The sequence below is a fragment of the Dendrobates tinctorius genome, unplaced genomic scaffold (genome assembly GCF_039654945.1).
Source record: "Dendrobates tinctorius isolate UK_male_01 unplaced genomic scaffold, ASM3965494v1 ptg000014l, whole genome shotgun sequence".
NCBI classification, from domain to species: Eukaryota; Metazoa; Chordata; class Amphibia; order Anura; family Dendrobatidae; genus Dendrobates; species Dendrobates tinctorius.
In genome coordinates this window covers 1,078,439-1,098,707 of record NW_027361682.1, presented here as the reverse complement: position 1 = coordinate 1,098,707, position 20,269 = coordinate 1,078,439, and the positions used below count along the sequence as shown (strand labels likewise).

General features: G+C 45.6%; 2 protein-coding genes across 8 annotated transcripts in view; one reads left to right on the top strand and one right to left on the bottom strand.

Annotated features, from left to right (window-relative positions):
• Window positions 1-20,269, bottom strand: part of LOC141073571 (uncharacterized) — a 700,581-nt gene that overhangs the window by 27,967 nt on the left and 652,345 nt on the right. The window contains exons 2-6 of one of the 6 annotated variants that reach the window (XM_073560871.1): window positions 13,617-13,766; window positions 13,308-13,487; window positions 13,102-13,225; window positions 12,924-13,018; window positions 9,028-9,118 (exon numbers count right to left, since the gene is read on the bottom strand). The exons of 4 other annotated variants lie outside the window; for them this stretch is intronic. In XM_073560871.1, coding sequence (XP_073416972.1) covers window positions 9,028-9,118; window positions 12,924-13,018; window positions 13,102-13,225; window positions 13,308-13,487; window positions 13,617-13,694 — 568 coding nt within the window. In that variant the 5' untranslated portion in view covers window positions 13,695-13,766. Of the gene's footprint in view, window positions 1-9,027; window positions 9,119-12,923; window positions 13,019-13,101; window positions 13,226-13,307; window positions 13,488-13,616; window positions 14,408-20,269 lie in introns of those variants that run through there. One more of the 6 variants, XM_073560865.1, reaches the window with a different exon arrangement.
• LOC141073791 (uncharacterized) overlaps window positions 1-20,269 on the top strand; it is a 240,812-nt gene that overhangs the window by 98,124 nt on the left and 122,419 nt on the right. The gene's annotated exons all lie outside the window — the stretch shown is intronic.

Sequence of the window (20,269 nt, the reverse complement as noted above, 5' to 3'; positions counted from 1 at the left end):
CTCTATATGGCATACCTATTCTGATCAACGAAACATCCGTTTCCAGGATTAAAAACGATACAAATGCAGGAAAACATTTACAGAGTACAAAACTTTTTATACTTTTTATTATTGATGAGTGCACTATGGTCCAAAAACATGCATTGAATGTGATAGATAGACTTCTACGTGACATCAGGACAACAAATGTTGCTGAAAAAAATAAAACACCATTTGGAGGTAAAGTTATTGCTCTTGGAGGAGACTTCAGACAATGTCTTCCCGTCATCGCTCATGGAACAAGAACAGACATTGTAGATTCCTGCATTAAATATTCACAACATTGGCAACATTTTACCAGACTAACGCTAATCAACAACATGCGCTCCACTGATCCTGAATACAGCACTTGGTTGCTTAAACTTGGAAATGGTGAGCTGTCTAATGAACATAACCTTGGAGAGGATGTCATTGAAATTCCTCCAGACATGCTTTGCACTGGCTCTATAGTAACCGAGATCTTTGGAGACCATATTTGCATTGATGTTAATGACAAACAAAGCCTCAACACTGCTGCATCACATGCTATACTATGTCCAAAAAATGATGACGTCGATTTTCTGAACTGTAAAGTAATGGATCGCATTAGTGGTGATTATACTGTATATACAAGCGATGATTCTGTCGATGCTGATGAGGCAGAGGAATGTGAAAACTACCCAGTTGAATTTTTAAACTCTCTGACACCATCAGGAATGCCATCACATCTCTTAAAACTTAACATTGGCACCATTGTGATGCTATAAAGAAACCTAAACACCAAGAAAGGTCTCTGCAATGGCACTCGCCTCATTGTCATTGCCTTACTCCGCAACATCATACAGGCTAAAGTTATTACTGGCTCAGCTGAAGGAGACATTGTGTTTATTCCACGCATCGATTTGTGTTCTTCAGAAACTGGGTTACCTTTTAAATTAAAACGTCGACAGTTTCCTCTAAAACCTGCTTTTGCTAGGACCATTAACAAATCCCAAGGGCAGACCCTCAATCGAGTTGGAATTTTTTTTGCCCGAACCTGGATTGGCCCATGGACAATTGTATGTTGCATTCTCCCGAGTAAGCAACGCAGCAACGTTAGGGTCAAAGTGGTGGATACACCACTTCAAGGACAATTGCTACCTAACAGCCCAAAAATCTTCACTAGAAATGTCGTTTACAAAAATGTCTTACTTTAAACTATTCAAGTTGGTCCTGGAATGGATAGATATATAGATATATAAATGATAGTTGCATTCTAAATAGATATAGATAATAGACTTCTAAGACTTCTATACATAGCTTGATATATATATATATATATATATATATATAGATAGATAGATAGATATTCTAAGCAGATAGATATATCATACACTAATTATCTCTTTCACATATATGTCATAGACATATTTAAATCCATAGAAACATACATAGGTATAGGTATATATAGATTAAAAAAAAAAAAATACAAAAGCAAAAACAAAAACAAAAAAAATTTAGGCACACATACGTAGATTTCAACTACATAGCTAACACATACCTACATAACTTAGGTAATAATTAATTTTTTATTTATTAATAGAGTACTATTATTTCAATAGCACTTTACATACATCAGTAATACTGTCCCTCTTGAGGCTCACTATGTAAATATCCTATCCACATAAAAACATAAGGTGTGATACATCTATAATAATAAATGCGCTAAGCAGCTTCCGTCCGATTGTAACAACTTCCGTCCAGTTGTAACTTGGTGACATCACAGCACACCTCTTGCCATGTTAACCCTCAACACACACACCTCTCACCTCCCCCCCCCCCCTTTCACTCCACATACGACCCTTTCTCTCACTCCGTCTCTCATACTCACGCCGTCATCGCCGCTGCTCCATGATCCCCGACATCTTCTTCCGCCGGCGCCATCCTGGGTCCCGATGTCGTCCACGCTGGCGACATGTTCTTGCGGCGACGCCATTTTGGATCAGCGAAATCCCGCGATACTCAAGATGGCGTCGCCGCAAGAACATGTCGCCGGCGTTGACAACGTCTGGATCCAGGATGGCGCCGGCGGAAGAAGATGTCTGGGATCGTGGAACAGCGGCGATGACGGCGTGAGTATGAGAGATGGAGTGAGAGAAAGGGTCGTATGTGGAGTGAAAGAAGGGGGGGACGTGAGTGGAGATGGTGAAAGGTGAGAGGAGTGTGTGTTGAGGAGCTGTGTGTGTTGAGGGTTAACATGGCAAGAGGTGTGACATTATCCTCCCGATGCGATAGCATCGGGCCTTAATCTAGTATAAAATGTTAGCCTACTGAAATTTATGTTCATTTACCCCTTTACCCCCAAGGGTGGTTTGCACGTTAATGACCGGGACAATTTTTACAATTCTGACACTATCCCTTTATGAGGTAATAACTCAGGAACGCTTCCATGGATCCCGGTGATTCTGACATTGTTTTCTCGTGACATATTGTACTTCATGTGAGTGGTAAAATTTCATTCATATAACTTGAGTTTATTTGTGAAAAAAACAGAAATTTGGCTAAAATTTTGAAAATTTTGCAGTTTTCCAACTTTGAATTTTTATGCCCTTAAATCACACAGATATGTCGCACAAAAAACTTAATAAATAACATTTCCCACACGTTTACATTACATCAGCACAATTTGGGAAACAATTTTTTTTTTTTTTTGTTAGGAAGTTATAAGGGTTAAAAGTTGACCAGCGATTTCTCATTTTTACAACACCATTTTATTTTTAGGGACCACATCACATTTGAAGTCACTTTGAAGTGTCTATATGATAGAAAATACCCAAAAGTGACACCATTCTAAAAACTGCACCCCTCAAGGTGCTCAAAACCACATTCAAGAAGTTTATTAACCCTTCAGGTGCTTCACAGGAATTTTTTGAATGTTTAAAAAAAAAAAAAAAAATTAACATTTAACTTTTTTTCACAAAAAAATTACTTCAGTTCTAATTTTTTTATTTTACTAAGGGTAACAGAAGAAATTGGACTGCAAAAGATATTGTGCAATTTGTCCTGAGTACACTGATACCTGATATGTGGGGGAAAACCACTGTTTCAGCGCATGGCAGAGCTCAGAAGGCAAGGAGCGCTGTTTGACTTTTTCAATGCAAAATTGGCTGGAATTCAGATCGGACACCATGTCACATTTGGAGAGCCCCTGATGTGCTCTAAACAGTGGAAACCCCCCCCACAAATGACACCATTTTGTAAACTTAACCCCCCAAGGAACTTATCTAGATGGTCGTGTGGTGAGAGCTTTGACCCCCCAAGGGCTTCACAGAAGTTTATAATGCCTGGGCGTGAAAATAAAAAAAATCATACTTTTTCCACAAACATGATCTTTTAGTCCCCAATTTTTTGATTTTCCCAAAGGTAACAGGAGAAATTGGACACCAAAAGTTGTCCAATTTGTCCTGAGTACGCCGATATCCCAGATGTGGGAGAAAACTACTGTATGGGCACACGTCGGGGATCGGAAGAGAAGTCGTAACGTTTTGGAATGCAGACTTTGATGGAATGGTCTGCAGGTGTCATGTTGCCTTTGTAGAGCATCTGATGTGCCTAAACTGTGGAAACCCCCCAGAATTGACCTTATTTTGGAAACTAGACCCCCCCAAGGAACTTATCTAGATGTGTGGTGAGCACTTTGAACCCCCAAGTGCTTCACAGAAGTTTATAACGTAGAGCCATAAAAAAATCATATTTTTTTTCCACAAAGATATCTTTGCCCCAATTTTTTATTTTCAAAAGGGTAACAGGAGAAATTGGACCCCAAAAGTTGTGCAATGTGTCTTGAGTAGGCTGATACCCCATATGAGGGGGTAAACCACTGTTTGGGCGCATGGCAGAGCTTGGAAGGGAAGGAGCACCGTTTGACTTTTTCAACGAAGAATTGGCTGGAATTAAGTTCAGACGCCATGTTGCACATTCCACGTGTGGTAAAATTAATAAAGCGGTTTTATTCTTCGGGTCAGTACGATTACAGCAATACCTCATTTATGTAGTTTTTTTTACGTTTTGGCGCTTTTATGCAATGAAAACTATTTTATATAAAAAATAATTATTTTTGCCACCGCGGCCATCTTGGATCCAGGGGCCTGCAGGGAAGGAGGCCTTCAGAGCAGCACAGCACATGAAGAATTCATTAAAAGGATTCGTTTGTAAAATGGGGTCACATATGGGGGTTCTGCTGTTCTGGCACCTCAGGGGCTCTCCCAGTGGGTCATGGCACTCGAAAACCGTAACAGTAAAATCTACACCATGATATGGTGCTCCTTCTCTTCTGAGCTTTGCACTGTGCCTAAATAGTATTTCCTGGTTACATGTAGGGTATTGGAGCCCGTAGAAAAATTAAAAACTTGGGGTTAAAACATTTTAGTGGTAAAAATGTAATTCTTTCTTTACTGTCCAATGGTATAAAATTCTGTGAGGCACATGTGGTGTCAACATGCTCACTACACGCCTAGATAAATTCATTGTTGGGTGTAGTTTGTAAAATGAGGACACATATGAGGGGTTTAAGCACCACACGGTCTCTGCCAATGTGACATGGTACCCTCAAACCATTTCGGCAAAATCTGAACTCCAGAAAGGCATTTCTTCCCTTCTGAGCCTTGCACTGTACCTTAAAAGTATTTTTTTGACCACATATGGGGTATCTGGGTACTCAGGAGATATTGCAGAACAAATATTGGTTCCATTTTTTTCTGCTGTCCTTGTAAAAAAAAAATTGAAGCTAAACAATATTTTTTTCAGGAAAAATATTTTTTTTTCCATTTTTAGTTTGCGGTTTTAAAATTCTGTGAAGCACCTGTAAGTTTACAATGCTCACCATACAGCTATACAATTTCCTTGGGGGGGGGGGGGGGGGGGGAGGTCTACTTTACAAAATGGAGTCAATTGGGGAGTTTTCACTGTTTCCTTGTGGGGTCTTGTTTCCAAACTTGGGTCACTTGATTATGGGTTTCTGCTGTTTTCGTATGTCAGGGGCTCTCCAAATGCGATATGGCATTTACAATCTACTCCAGACAAATAATGCTCTTTTCTTTCCTACCCCTGCAACGTGCCCAAACAGAAGTTTTTGACCACATATGGGGCATCATTGCTTTCAAGAAAAATTGAAGAACAAATTATGGGGTCTTTTTTCTCCTATTATCCACTGTGAAAATTACAAATTTAATGCTAAAGCAACATTTTTGGGAAAAAAAAAAGAAAGTCTAATATTGTCAAATTCTGTGTTGTATCTGTGGGTTCAAAATCCTCACTATACCCTTGGATAAAATCCATGAGGGGTGTAGTTTCCAAATGGGATAAGTTTGTGGGGCGTTTACACTTTTTTAGGCTCTTCAGGGGCTCTCCAAACCATTCCATCCAAGTCTGTGTTCCAAAACGTCACTCCTTTCTTTATGAGCCCTGCTGTGAGTCCAAATGTTAGTTTTCCCCACAAATTATGTGAAAATTACAAATTTAAGACTAAAGCAACATTTTTGTGAAAAAAATTTTTTTTTCTATATGACGATCTAATATTGTCAAATTCTGTGTTGTAACTGTGGGTTTAAAATGCTCACTATACCCCTGGATAAAATCCATGAGGGGTGTAGTTTCCAAATGGGATAAGTTTGTGGGGCGGTTACACTGTTTAGGCTCATCAGGGGCTCGCCAAACCATTCCATCCAAGTTTGCGTTCCAAAACGTCACTCCTTCCTTTCTGAGCCCTGAGTCCAAACATTAGTTTTCCCCACATATGGAGTATCCGTGTACTCGAAAGAAATTGCACAAAAAATATGTGTTCCATTTTCTCCTGTTACCGTTGTGAAAATAAAAAAGTTTGGGACTAAAAAGCATTTTTGTGGGAAAAATGTGATTTTTTATTTTCACTGCTCTATGTTATAAACTTCTGAAGCAAGTGGGAGTTCCAAGTGTTTACCACACACCTAGATAAGTTTCTTGATGGATCTAGTTTCCAAAATGAGGTCACTTGTGGATGGCCTCCACTGTTTAGGCACCTCAGGTTCTCTCTAAATGCAGCATGGCGTCTGCTCCTGATTCCAACCATTTTTCAGTTCAAAAATTGAAACAATGATTCTTCCCTTCTGAGCCCTGTTGTGCATCCAAACAGGAATTTTCCCCCACATGTGAGGTATTGGTGAGGTATTGGTGTACCAAGGAGAAATTCCACAGATTTTGCGGTTCATTTTGCTCCCGTTACCCTTGTGAAAGTAAAAAAAAATTTTGCTACTTGTTTCAATAAAATCATTTGTTTATTTATGGTGATCCCTGTGTACAAAACATAATTAATTTTTTTCTTTCTTTGCTAAAAATTTCTGACCAAATGGCAGTGCCCCTACGAAATGGTTGAAAATGTTGGCGACGTCAACTATAAAGTCCACCAACCAGGGAGAAGGAAGCCTTATCAAGTGTACCACGTCAACCTGAGCAAGCCAAGGCGAGATAAAGAGCCCATGAAAGCTCTGTGTCTGGAGTCCGAAGCTGACAATTGGGATTCAAGGAGCTCCAAAAACCTTTCAGAGAGCTATGGACAGAATGTATGATAGCAGAAGGTGCTGAGCGCCCCCCCCCCCCCCCCCCGGAAATTGGGCAGAGGGGTGGATATATAAGATGGCAGTCGGACACATCATTGATGGGAGTTATGCATCATGGAGGTTTTTGTCTTCAGTGATGTAACCCTGGAAGCAAGCTCCAGCATTCATGGTGCTGAGTGTGTTAAAAGGGCTTAACAAGGGCCAGGTTTACAAGTATTCCTAGAGATAGGTAGGACTGGATGCTCAAAATCCCCTCCCCGGGGTGTGGTATGGTGGATATAAGAAAGTCCAGCTGTATCATTATTGCACAATATGTGAAGGTAAGTAGTGATGAGTGGTCATGCACAGATAAGGGGTTGTCTGAGCATGCTCGAGTGCTAACCCAGTGTCTTCAGTGTGCTCGAAAAATATGTTCAAGTCGCCTTGGCTGCATGACTCGCGGCTGTTTATAAGTCACTCACAACACATTCATGGCCTCCCCGGCCTCCAAAATCGGAGGCTGAGCCACCCGGCCTCCAAATCAGACCCAGAGTGGCCCCACCCACCAAATAGGACCCAGAGTGGCCCCGCCCACCAAATCGGACTCTGAGGGGCCCTGCCCACCAAATCAGACCCAGAGGGGTCCCGCCCACCAGATTGGACCCAGAGGGGCTCCGCCCACAAAATCAGACCTAAAGGGGCCCCACCCACAAAATCGGACCCTGAGGGGCCCCGGCCACCAATTCAAGCCCAGAGGAGCCCAGGCCATCGAATCGGATCCTGAGGGGCGCCACCCACCAAATCAGACCCTGAGGGGCCCCACAGGCCAAAGTGGCCCCTGAGAGGCACCCACAGTTAAAACGGATCCTGAGTTGAAAGTCTTGCAGGGGCAGCAGGCAAGTCTCTCTTAAAGGGGCAGCCCGGGCACCATTTCAAAGCACTATCTGTACTTCCTTCAGGCAATACACATCTAGTTGTACCTGTTGTTACAATTATACAAACTATGTCCTATTTATTGTAATTGTTTTATGTCTTTAGTTGATCTTATAATGTACTGGCATATGGCGATATCTGTATAGACCAGTATATATGTACCAGCACATGTAAAGAAGAATGTTATTGAGGTTTTTGGCTTAGAAAATTCTCTTGTACATAGCAGTGAAGCCTTTAGCTGGCTGGTAAGGTTTCTGTCTTACACTTCCCAGGTTACTGTGAAGAATATTGGAAATATAAATTTCATGCCTATCATTTGTATCTTATCTGGTATGGGATTATAAAACCTGGTTATTATTATTATTCCTTTGTGTAGCCAGGACAGGAAACCTGGCTCAACAGGTTGTCCAGCATTCTCAAAGCCTTAAGGAGAAAGCTGGCAACTAGCTCAGAAGGTGGTCAAACCTCAAAAGGTAGTGAGTGAAAGATCACACACCTTGACCCACCTAAGCTCAGGACAAAGGCTTGCTTGCAATATTAAGTTATGCCGATTGAAGCTGCCAAAGAAACCTTCTAGAACATTCTAGAAACATAATTCCATAAGGAGTTATGGAGATACTATCCGTCCCAGCAGTGCATTGTGCATATTTCTGAGAACCCCAGAACATGGCGAACGCTCGCTTGGTTCTTGACCAAAAATAGCACACTGGAAATGTAGGATGCCTAGTAGGAGCCAAATAGCAAAGCAGTGTTTGTTTGGTCTCAGTACGTAGCAGGGGCCCGTCCGGATACGATGGAGCCAAAACTGCTTCCCTAGGACAGTCCAGTAGGGAGTTATGACACATCTTAGGTTTTGAAGTTTTTTGCTGCTAAATGCAAGAGGGGAATTAGGTCCAGCCCAGGTGGCAGGAGGGCAGTGACCCAAAGGGGTTAAATGCTTGTGTAAACCATGGCCTACTGCTTTTTTCCGGGGAAGTCACAGCGACATTGTGTGGGTAGAAGTCAAGGAGCAGAAGGGACCACCCACCTCCCATATAGCAGCCCCTCCACCACAAGCCACATAGTGGTCACTGACCGCTCCTGCCGGTGATTTGGCTTCTGCACATCAGCCGAGCAGCTCTTCTTCTGGGCTGATCTGACAAGGCATGACTTCCGATACAATGGTGATTGATAGACGACTTCCAGCAACTAAACTATCAATCAGCATGACATTGGCAGTCACGCCCCATCAACAGAGCAGAATGGAAGAATAGCTGAATCACCAGTAAGAGCTGTCTGTGACAGCTCTGAGTCGGTAAAAATCGGGAGCAGGCACAAAAGGCAGGTAGGAAGCAACTACCTGAGTGATAGTTCTTAGCACATTGTAAAAATAAAAAAAGAATAGTCCCCATAGTGAATCAGACCCTACATCCACATCAAATGTTTCATTAAACACACAAAAAAACTCCGAACATCTAAAGTTACTCTACAAGCCAGTGACTGATTAGAACCTGTGACTTCTCTGCATTTAGTGGTCACTACTCACCTGTGCGGTTATCTGTAGCAATTTCCTCTTTACACCGCTCATCACCCCTCATATATGTCTCTGTAGTATTAATATGGAGCAGATCTTTACCCTGAAAGAAATATTGTAGAAGTCATGACTGATGAAGACATCTGAGAAGATCTAGACAACATCTAATGTCTATGATCAACTTTATCCTGTCTTCTCCCCTAGATATTTTTCGGCCTATAAGATGCACCGGACCATAAGACGCACCCCAAATTTTCAGAAGGAAAATGGGGAAAAAAAATTAATGCGTCAAATGGGGGTCCGTCTTACAGTCCTGAATTCAGCTTACCCGAGATCGGCAGCGTTGGTGGAGCAGAGTCACAGGGGGCGTTTGGTGGTTCGGTGATATGACCCAGATTGGTGCGCAAATTTGAAATAATATTTACCAGTAAGGGTCAGCGGTGAGAGGTGCTTCCAATTTCCGGAGCTGCGTCACCATCCCGATGTGCGTTTCGGACACTGAGAAAGGAAGGTCCGCTGACCCTCACTGGTAAATATTATTTTGCATTTGGACATTGTTTCCTGATATTGTGAACGTATATTGTGATCATGGGTGGCTAGTGGTCAGGTGGTGCTTGCTTATATATACATATGCTTCCTTAATAGAATTTTGATGAAATTTGGGGTATTAACCCTTTGCTGTATATTTATCGGTGGCTATGTGTGCAATAGGATAACTATTTAATAACCTGCCGTTGGATTTCATTTAAATTACATATAAATAATATAGTGTGGACGGTTATCTGAATATGTGTGATGTATTTCTGGCTTGCCTGGACCTGTGCGTCCTTGTGTGTGATCAGGTGCTTAGTGAGTGATTCTGTCTATCCCTTCCCCCCATCATTGGTGTTATGGATTTTAAATCTTTCATAATAAAGCTACAGTTAGGTCCATTTATATTTGGACAGAGACAACATTTTTCTAACTTTAGTTCTAGACATTACCACAATGAATTTTAAGCAAAACAATTCAGATGCAGTTGAAGTTCAGTCTTTCAGCTTTCATTTGAGGGTATCCACATTAAAATTGGTCAAAGGGTTTAGGAGTTTCAGCTCCTTAACATGTGCCACCCTGTTTTTAAAGGGACCAAAAGTAATTGGACAATTGACTCCAAGGCTATTTCATGGACAGGTGTGGGCAATCCCTTCGTTATGTCATTCTCAATTAAGCAGATAAAAGGCCTGGAGTTGATTTGAGGTGTTGTGCTTGCATTTGGAAGGTTTTGCTGTGAAGGAAACAAGCGGTCAAAGGAGCTCTCCATGCAGGTGAAACAAGCCATCCTTAAGCTGCAACAACAGAAAAAACCCATCCGAGAAATTGCTACAACATTAGGAGTGGCAAAATCTACAGTTTGGTACATCCTGAGAAAGAAAGCACTGGTGAACTCATCAATGCAATAAGACCTGGGCACCCACGAAAGACAACAGTGGTGGATGATTGCAGAATAATCTCCAAGGTGAAGAGAAATCCCTTCACAACAGCCAACCAAGTGAACAACACTATCCAGGAGGTAGGCGTATCAATATCCAAATCTACCATAAAGAGAAGACTGCATGAAAGTAAATACAGAGGGTTCACTGCACGGTGCAAGCCACTCGTAAGCATCAAGAATAAAAAGGCTAGACTGGACTTTGCTAAAAAAAAAAAAAAAAAAATCTAAAAAAAGCCAGCACAGTTCTGGAAGAACAGTCTTTGGACAGATGAAACCAAGATCAACCTCTACCAGAATGATGGAAAGAGAAAAGTATGGCGAAGGCGTGGTACTGCTCATGATCCAAAGCATACCACATCATCTGTAAAACACGGCGGAGGCAGTGTGATGGCTTGGGCATGCATGGCTGCCAGTGGCACTGGGTCACTAGTGTTTAGTGATGATGTGCACAGGACAGAAGCAGCCGAATGAATTCTGAGGTATTTAGAGCCATACTCTGTGCTCAGATAAAGCCAAATGCAGCCAAACTGATTGGTCGTCGTTTCATACTACAGATGGACAGTGACCCAAAACATAAAGCCAAAGCAACCCAGGAGTTTATTAAAGCAAAGAAGTGGAATATTCTTTAATGGCCAAGTCAGTCACCTGATCTCAACCCAATTGAGCATGCATTTCACTAAAAGACTAAACTTCAGACAGAAAGGCCCACAAACAAACAGCAACTGAAAACCACCGCAGTGAAGGCCTGGCAGAGCATCAAAGAGGAGGAAACACAGCGTCTGGTGATGTCCATGAGTTCAAGACTTCAGGCAGTCATTGCCAACAAAAGATTTTCAACCAAGTGCTAGAAATGAACATTTTTTTTTACAATTATTTAATCTGTCCAATTACTTTTGGTCCCTTTAAAAACAGGGTGGCACATGTTAAGGAGCTGAAGCTCCTAAACCCTTCATCCAATTTTAATGTGGATACCCTCAAATGAAAGCTGAAAGTCTGAACTTCAACTGCATCTGAATTGTTTTGTTTAAAATTCATTGTGGTAATGTCTAGAACCAAAATTAGAAAAATGTTGTCTCTGTCCAAATATATATATGGACCTAACTGTATATTTTATATTTGAGTATTTGGCCTTAGGATCATCATTTTTGTCTGTTTCTATGTAGTAGTTGATGATAGGCTCTGTCACCACATTTTAGCGCTATAAGATGCTGGCACCATCCAGCGGTGAGCCCACCTCAAAGCCGGGACACGTCAGCTGTTTTGAACAGCTGACATGTGCCCGCAATAGCCAAGGGCGGAATCGTGATCCGCCCGCGGCTATAAACTAATTAAATGCCGCTGTCAAACACAGTGGCATTTAACAAGCGCTTCCTGCCATCGGGCCAGAAATACACGTGATCGCGGGTCACCAGTGTGGCGGCATCACAACCAGAGGTCTCCTTGAAACCTCTATGGTTGTTAATGCCGGATTGCTATGAGCGCCACCCGGTGGACGGCGCTCATAGCAATTCAGTAAATCTGCTATATAGAGGGGATCTGAGCATCCCCTCTATGTAGCAGAGCCAATCGGGCTATGGCAGCTTCTAGCCTCCCATAGGGGATATTAAAGCATGACAAAAGTTAAAAAAAAAAGTTATTAAAAATATAAAAAATAAAAATACAAAAGTTCAAATCACCCCCCCTTTTGCACCCATTCAAAATAGAACAAAAAAAAAAATCAAACAGACATATTTGGTATCGCTGCGTTCAATAAAAAAAGGATTTACCTGGTCGCGAAACGGCGTAGCGATAGAAAAATTAAAAACTACAGAATTACATTTTTTTGGTCGCCTCGACATTGCGTTAAAATGGACGATCAAAAGAACGTATCTGCACCAAAATGGTATTGCTAAAAATGTCAGCTCAGCACGCAAAAAAACAAGCCCTCACCCAACCCGAGATCACGAAAAATGGAGACGCTACGGGTATCAGAAAATGGCACAGTTTTTTTTTTTTTAAAACAAAGATTGGAATTTTTTTTCACCACTTAGATAACTGAACCTAGACACATTTGGCGTCTATGAACTTGTAATGACTTGGATAATCATAATGGCAGGTCAGTTTTAGCATTTACTGAACATGGTGCAAAAACCCCCCCACAAAAAACAAGTGTGGGATTGCACTTTGCTTGCAATTTCATCACATTTGGAATTTTTTTCCCGGTTTTGAGTACACGACATAGTAAAACCGATGGTGTCGTTCAAAAGTACAACTCGTCCCGCAAAAAACAAGCCCTCACATGGCCATACTGACGGAAAAATAAAGTTATGGCTCCGGGAAAGAGGGGAGCGAAAAACAAATGCAAAAACGAAAATGGGCTCCGGTGCGAAGGGGTTAAGCCCTTCACAGCAGTTTACAGCTCATATGGAAGAAATCATGACACCTTCTCTCCATCTACCTGATGATCTTGAGGAACATCCGGATCTTCTTGTTTACAGTCCAGTTGAAGAGAACGGGGACATCTCTCTGGTGTTGTCCTCTCACTGGATAGAACTGGAGGAAACACATACAGGGACTGAATTCATTCTTTACATACAGAGAATTATAGGCCGTGTGTATTTAGTCCTGTCTATTACCTGGTGGTGTGAGGGGCTGGGGAACCTCCATCGTGACGTCCTTGTACAGATCTTTGTGTCCTTCTAAGTACTCCCACTCCTCCATGGAGAAATGGACGGTGACATCCTGACATCTTATAGGAACCTGACACATACAATGATATCGTCACCCCCCGATCCCTCCATAGTGTTACTGTATAATGTCCCAGCATTCCCAGCAGTGTCACCTCTCCAGTCAGCAGCTCAATCATCTTGTAGGTGAGTTCTAGGATCTTCTGGTCATTGATGTCCTCATGTATCAGGGGGTGATGTGGAGGTCCTGTGATTGGGCTCAGGGCTCTTCCCCATCCCTCAGACACAGGGTCCTGACAGCGCTCCCTAGAGGTCTTCTTCACTACTGTGTAATCCTGGTTATGGAGAGACACATTAATAAACCTCACTACAGACATTTCCAGAGTCCTCACCTCTCCAGTTCTGTCCATCTGTTATTCCCATAGATAAGAATGATGTAATGTGACGTCATCCGAATCTCTCACCTCTCCAGTAAGCCGGAAGAGGATCTGTAGGGTGAGGTGTAATATCCTCTCCGCCATCTTGTCCCTGTCCCTATCCATCCTTGTAGGGTCACTCAGGAGAATTCTCTTATATAGAAGATCTCCACTGAGAGGATCCGATATTGTAGGGACCTGAATGGTGAGAAGATGACGATGTAACATCATAAAGAACCCATGTAACAAATCTCCGGAGCTGTTACCGGCTTCACGTGATCACTAGATCGAGTCATGGCCCCGTCCTACCCCTGTAGAGCACACAGTCCCATTATAGCTACATAAAAGATGGATTTTTGGTTCTTACCGTAAAATCTCTTTCTTGGAGCCTTCATTGGGGGACACAGAATACCATGGGTGTATGCTGCTGCTGCTAGGAGGCTGACACTATGCAAAAACAAGAAAATTAGCTCCTCCCCGGCAGTATACACCCACCGACAGGTACCAAGCACCTCAGTCGGTGAAAAAGCAGTAGGAGAAGCAACGAGAAAAAACTCGAACCATATGTACCAACCCAACAAGGGACTCTAAGACCCAACACGGTACAACTGAAACAGGGAGGGTGCTGTGTCCCCCAATGAAGGCTCCAAGAAAGAGATTTTACGGTAAGAACCAAAAATCCATCTTTCTTTATCGCCTTATTGGGGGACACAGAATACCATGGGACGTCCCAAAGCAGTCCCAAGGGTGGGAACAGCAATAAGGAACGAAAGTAACTGAAAGGCTTAGGTCGGCCGGTGAGCCACCGCCGCCTGCAGAACCTTCCTACCAACCACAGCATCAGACGAGGCCTGGGTATGAACCCTGTAGAACGTCGTGAAGGTGTGCAAAGATGACCAGGTTGCAGCCTTGCAAATTTGCATGGCCGAGGCCTGGTGACGAGCAGCCCACGAAGCCGCCACAGCCCGGGTGGAATGAGCTCTTACTCCCGGAGGGGGCCGCTTTTCCTGAAGACGATACGCTTCTAGAATGGTAGAATGAATCCAGCGAGCGATCGTGGATTTGGAAGCCGGAAGGCCCTTCTGGCGACCTTCAGAGATGACCAGCAAGGAATCGGACAGACGAAAGGAAGAGGTCCTGGCAAGATAGACACGCAGGGCTCTAACTACGTCCAGTTTGTGGAGAGACTTCTCAAGAGGATGAGATGGAGCCGGACAAAAGGAAGGAAGGACGATATCCTCATTGATATGGAAAGCGGAAACCACCTTCGGAAGAAAGGAAGGAACGGGCCTGAGAACGGCTTTGTCCTGATGGAGAATGAGGTAAGGGGAACGACATGACAAGGCCGCCAATTCAGAAACTCTTCTGATGGATGAAATAGCGATCAAAAAGGTGACCTTCCAAGAGAGAAGGGACAAAGGAATGTCCTGGAGAGGCTCGAACGGCGCCTTCTGGAGCGCGCTAAGGACGAGGTTGAGATCCCACGGGTCTATTGGCGAATGATGAGGAGGAGCCACGTGGGAAACCCCTTGTAGAAAGGTCTTGACCTGTGGTAGAGAAGCTAGCTCTCTTTGGAAGAGGATAGAGAGAGCGGAAACCTGGCCCTTGAGTGTACTGAGGGACAGACCCGCGTCTAACCCAGCCTGAAGAAACCCCAGGATAGACGGGATAGAAAAAGACATTGGGAAGACTCTGTTATCCCACCAATGGAAAAAAGCCTTCCAGTACCTATAGTAAATGCGGGAAGAGGCTGGTTTCCTGGCTCTGATCATAGTTTGAATAACATGACTGGACAGACCTGATTCCTTCAGAATTGCGGTCTCAACGGCCATGCCGTCAAACTCAGAGACTGAGAATTCTCGTGGTAAAGGGGGCCTTGCGAGAGAAGATCTGGACGGTCTGGAAGCCTCCAGGGAACGTCCGCGAGCATGTTGACCAGTTCCGCGTACCAAGGCCGTCTTGGCCAATCTGGAGCGACTAGAATCACTGGTACTCCTTCCGATTTTATCTTTTTGACCACCCGAGGGATCAATGCCAGAGGCGGAAACAGATACGGAAGTTGAAACTGCGACCACGGAGTCACCAGTGCGTCGCATGCGACGGTTAGAGGGTCCCTGGACCTGGCTACGAACTGCGGCACCTTGTGGTTCATCCGAGATGCCATGAGATCGACATCCGGGGTGCCCCAACGGTCGCATATCTGAGAGAAAACCGCGGGGTGCAGGGACCATTCGCCTGACGCTAGGCCCTGGCGACTCAGAATGTCGGCTGCCCAATTTTCCACCCCTGGAATATGGACGGCGGAGATTGTCGGAACGTAACGTTCTGCCCAGCGTATTATCTTGGCCACTTCTGACATTACTTGTTTGCTGCGCGTGCCCCCCTGATGGTTGATGTACGCCACGGCCATGGCGTTGTCCGACTGAATCCGGACCGGCTTGCCGGAGAGGAGGGGTTGCCAATGAAGAAGGGCCAGGAAAATAGCCCTGATCTCCAAAAGATTGATTGGGAGGAGAGATTCCTGTGGCTTCCAGCGGCCTTGGGCCGCTTTCTGATGGAACACGGCTCCCCATCCTAGAAGTCTCGCATCTGTGGTGATGATTTGCCACTGAGGCGGAAGGAATGACCTCCCTTGGAGAACTGACGCTGGCCGTAGCCACCAAGTGAGAGACTGCCTCACTCTGAGAGGAAGCCGAATAGGACGGTCCAAGGACATCGTGGTCTTGTCCCAGGCTGAAAGCAGAGACAGCTGGAGGGGGCGAAGATGAAACTGTGCAAAGGGCACTGCTTCCATGGAGGCCACCATCTTCCCTAGGACCTTCATGCAGAACCGAATGGGAATGGGAGCAGGCCTCTTGAGAGTTCTGATGCCCTTGGACAGAGATGTAAATTTTTCCTTTGGAAGAAAAACACGGGCTAGCTCCGTGTCGAATTCCATACCCAGAAAGGTCAGACGCTGGGTGGGGATCAGAATGGACTTCTCCTTGTTGACCAGCCAACCTAGGCGGCTGAGAGTGTCCAGGGTTATCTGAAGGCTCCGGAGACAGTCCTGGCGAGACGAACCCTTGATCAAAAGATCGTCCAGATAAGGGATGATGAGGATCCCTCTGGAGCGAAGGATGGCCATGACGGTCGCCATCACCTTCGTGAAAACCCGGGGCGCTGAAGCCAGGCCGAAAGGAAGAGCTGTGAACTGAAAGTGGCGTCCCTGAAACGCAAATCGAAGATACTTCTGGTGTTGCACACAAATTGGAATGTGCAGATAGGCATCCCGAATGTCCACCGAGCAGAGAAATTCCCCGGGCTCCATGGAAGCAATCACCGACCGAAGAGACTCCATTTTGAAATGAAGAATCTTCACGTGGCGATTGAGCAATTTGAGGTCCAGAATAGGACGAAGAGAGCCGTCTTTCTTCGGGACCACAAAGAGATTGGAGTAGAACCCGGAAAACCGTTCGTCTGAGGGAACGGGAACAATGACTCCGGCGGAAAGAAGGGAGAAAATGGCCTGCAGAAAACCCGGAATCTGGGTCCGCTGTCGCAGAGGCCGAGACCGGAAAAACCGTCTGTTCGGGAGTGAAGCAAATTCGATTTTGTAACCGGACGCGACGAGTTCTCTGACCCAAGCGTCGTCGACAACGGACAGCCAAGCATCCGCGAAAAAGGAAAGTCTGCCTCCCACCCTGGAAGAAATTCCAGGTGGGGGTGACCCGTCACTTAGACGAAAATCTGCCGGAATTGGCTCCTGCAGATCTGGAATATTGACCTCTAGATCTCCAGCGAGGAGCGGGTTTGTAGGAAGGTTTCCTCTGATCCCGCTCCCTGGTGGCAGGCGGCCGATCCTGTTGAGTGGCTCTCTCCGTGGCAGAGAAGGGACGAAAGGGCCTGAACGGTCGAAACCCCCTTCTGTTGAAAGGACATTTTGGTCGAGACTGGGGAAGCGAAGTACTTTTACCTCCAGTGGCATCGGCAATTATCTGATCCAGCTTTGCTCCAAAGAGCCTAGAGCCATGGAATGGCAGATTGGTAAGCGACTTTTTCGAAGTAGTGTCCGCATTCCATGACTTTAGCCAAAGGACTCGGCGTACAGCTACTATGTTGCTGTTAGCCCTTGCTACGCAGCCGGCCGCGTCCAAGGAGGCAGCCAAAAGGTATTTTCCCGCCTGGTTAATCTGATCTGCAAGATCTGCCAACTCGTCTTCAGGAGCTGACGCTAAGATGCCTCTGCGAAGAATTTTTGCCCAAGCGGAAATGACCTTCGCCACCCAGGCGGTTGTGAAAATAGGGCAGAGAGAGGCGCCAGATGCCTCAAAGATAGACTTAGCCAGAGATTCAATCTGCCTGTCAGTAGGATCTTTGAGCGATGCCCCGTCTGGCAGAGAGAGCACCGTTTTTGAGGCTATCCGGGAAACTGGAGGATCTACCTCGGGAGCCTTGGACCACTTTGAGAGCAGTTCTGCGTCAAAGGGGTACAGAACGTCCAAGTATTTGCGGCCTGAGAAACGTTGCTCAGGGCGCTCCCAGTGTTTGGATAAGGTAGTGTCGAAATCGTCGTGATTGGGAAAGGTTCGAGACGGAGGTCTGGCTCGTCTAAGGAGAACAGAGCTTTCCTGAGTTGGAGCCTCATCCTGTTTAAGTTTTAGTGTTTGGAAGATAGCTGCAATAAGACTATCGACCATGTCCCGCGTTTTAGAAACGCTGTTCCCCTCTGAGCTAGCTTCCGAATGAGAATCCTCGCCTGATTGAAGATTGTCATCCGAGGAAGGAGAAGGAGGCCTGGGCGCAGAAGGGCCCTGCGAGCCCGAAGACGAAGTGGACAGAGCCCGCTTCCTAGAAGTCCTTCCCTGTCTGTCTCTCTGAAGGTCGCGGTCAGGTGCGGACGACTCACCCCGAGAGGTGGTCGGAGCAGAGGTGGCTGAGGATAGCTGAGGTAATCGTTCTAAGACCTGGACCAGCGACTGCGATACTTTTGTCAAGTAAGAAACAGACTGTGACATTGTAACGGCCCACTCCGGGGGGAGAGAGGAGGGAAGAGCGCCCTCCGCCCGGGACTCTGTGCGTTCCTGAGATGCTGACATATTTGAAGGACTGCAGGGGGGGCAGAATGGGGACGACTGACCCGATGCCCACTTCTTTTTACAGCGCGCACAGGCGTAATAGGTAGCGGTGGGCCTGAAGCAGAGATCCCCTGAAGGGTTGGGCATAAGTAAACTGCACTGATTGGCTGCAGATATTAGGGAATAACTGCCGAGGGGAGCTAATCCCTGTCCCAGAGCCGAGCCTACCGAGATTCTGTGAGCAGCAGAAGAAAAACGCCGAAGTGTCCCATAAGCAGCGCAGGAAAGAGTGGTTCAGGCATCAGGAAACGCTGTGCTGGGAGATGGGGGCGGAGCTTAGTGGCCGCGCCGTGAATGGTTAAAAGCGCCTGGGGAGGGCATGGCAGAAGAGGGGGCTGGCATCCAAGAGAGAAAGAAGCCCTGTGATGGGCTAGAAAGGGCGCGCTGAAAAGAGCGCGCTCAGGAAGGGAGGAGGGAGAGCAGAGGAATTCCCCGCACTGAGGGGAAAGTGAAAGTGCCTCCCACCGTGACGGCGCCGCAGCCCCAAGCCCGACATACCGCGCTAAGGATGATCTGACAGGGTCCTGACGCTGCGGTGAGTGAGGGGATCCCCGTAGACTCCCTGGCTAGAGCAGGGAAAGTGAAGGAAGGCAAGCGCTGAGCGCGCAACAGGCAGAAAAGGGCGGGAGATTCAAACTTGTGGAACTGCAAAACCAGGTCCCTTCTTCTCCCATGTCACTGGAGCTTATGCGGGGCCGGAGGAAACGTACAGGCACTTACCTGACGTCCCAGAAGAGGATGACCACAGGGGCCCACGGAGAAACGTCAGGCCGCTGGGAGGGGAAGGAGTCCTCTGTACCCGCATCCTGCAGAAGACGGCTTGAAACATCTGCGATCGCCGTCTTCCTCTCAGCCCTGTCCCGAGAAAGGGGTGAGGAGGGGGAATCGGCAAGGACCAGCCACCTGTCCGTAACCCTTGTCACCAGAAGGTGATAGGGAAAAGTCCTGCCTGCGGTACTGAGAGTTGCGATGTGGGTGACACCACACTGCTCGCTCAGCCGCATGATATAGGAAATCAGGGTGATAAATATACCCTGTTTCCCGATGGAAAAGAACCTAAAAGAGAAAAGAGGGAAAAATTAAAAAGTTCAAACTAAACCTGAAAGGAAAATTGGATTAAAAACTGCGGATCTGGGGAGATCCCGGTCCGCCTCCTACAGACACTAAGCACAAACTGAGTTGCTTGGTGCCTGTCGGTGGGTGTATACTGCCGGGGAGGAGCTAATTTTCTTGTTTTTGCATAGTGTCAGCCTCCTAGCAGCAGCAGCATACACCCATGGTATTCTGTGTCCCCCAATAAGGCGATAAAGAAATAGATTTACCACAGAATATCTCCAATCCAGCACCGAAAACACAAAACAAACAGAACAAATCTAAAAGGAAAATTAACCCCATATACAGGAGTTACCCAGTACAGGTAGTAAAGTGGGACTGGAAGGGCAAAAAAAAGGGGGCGGGGGGCAATATTGAAAAGACCATACAAAGAGAGAATAAAGAATTAAATACTAGATGTGTATTTCCTGAAGGAAGTACAGATAGTGGTTTGAAATGGTGCCCGGGCTGCCCTTTTAAGAGAGACTTGCC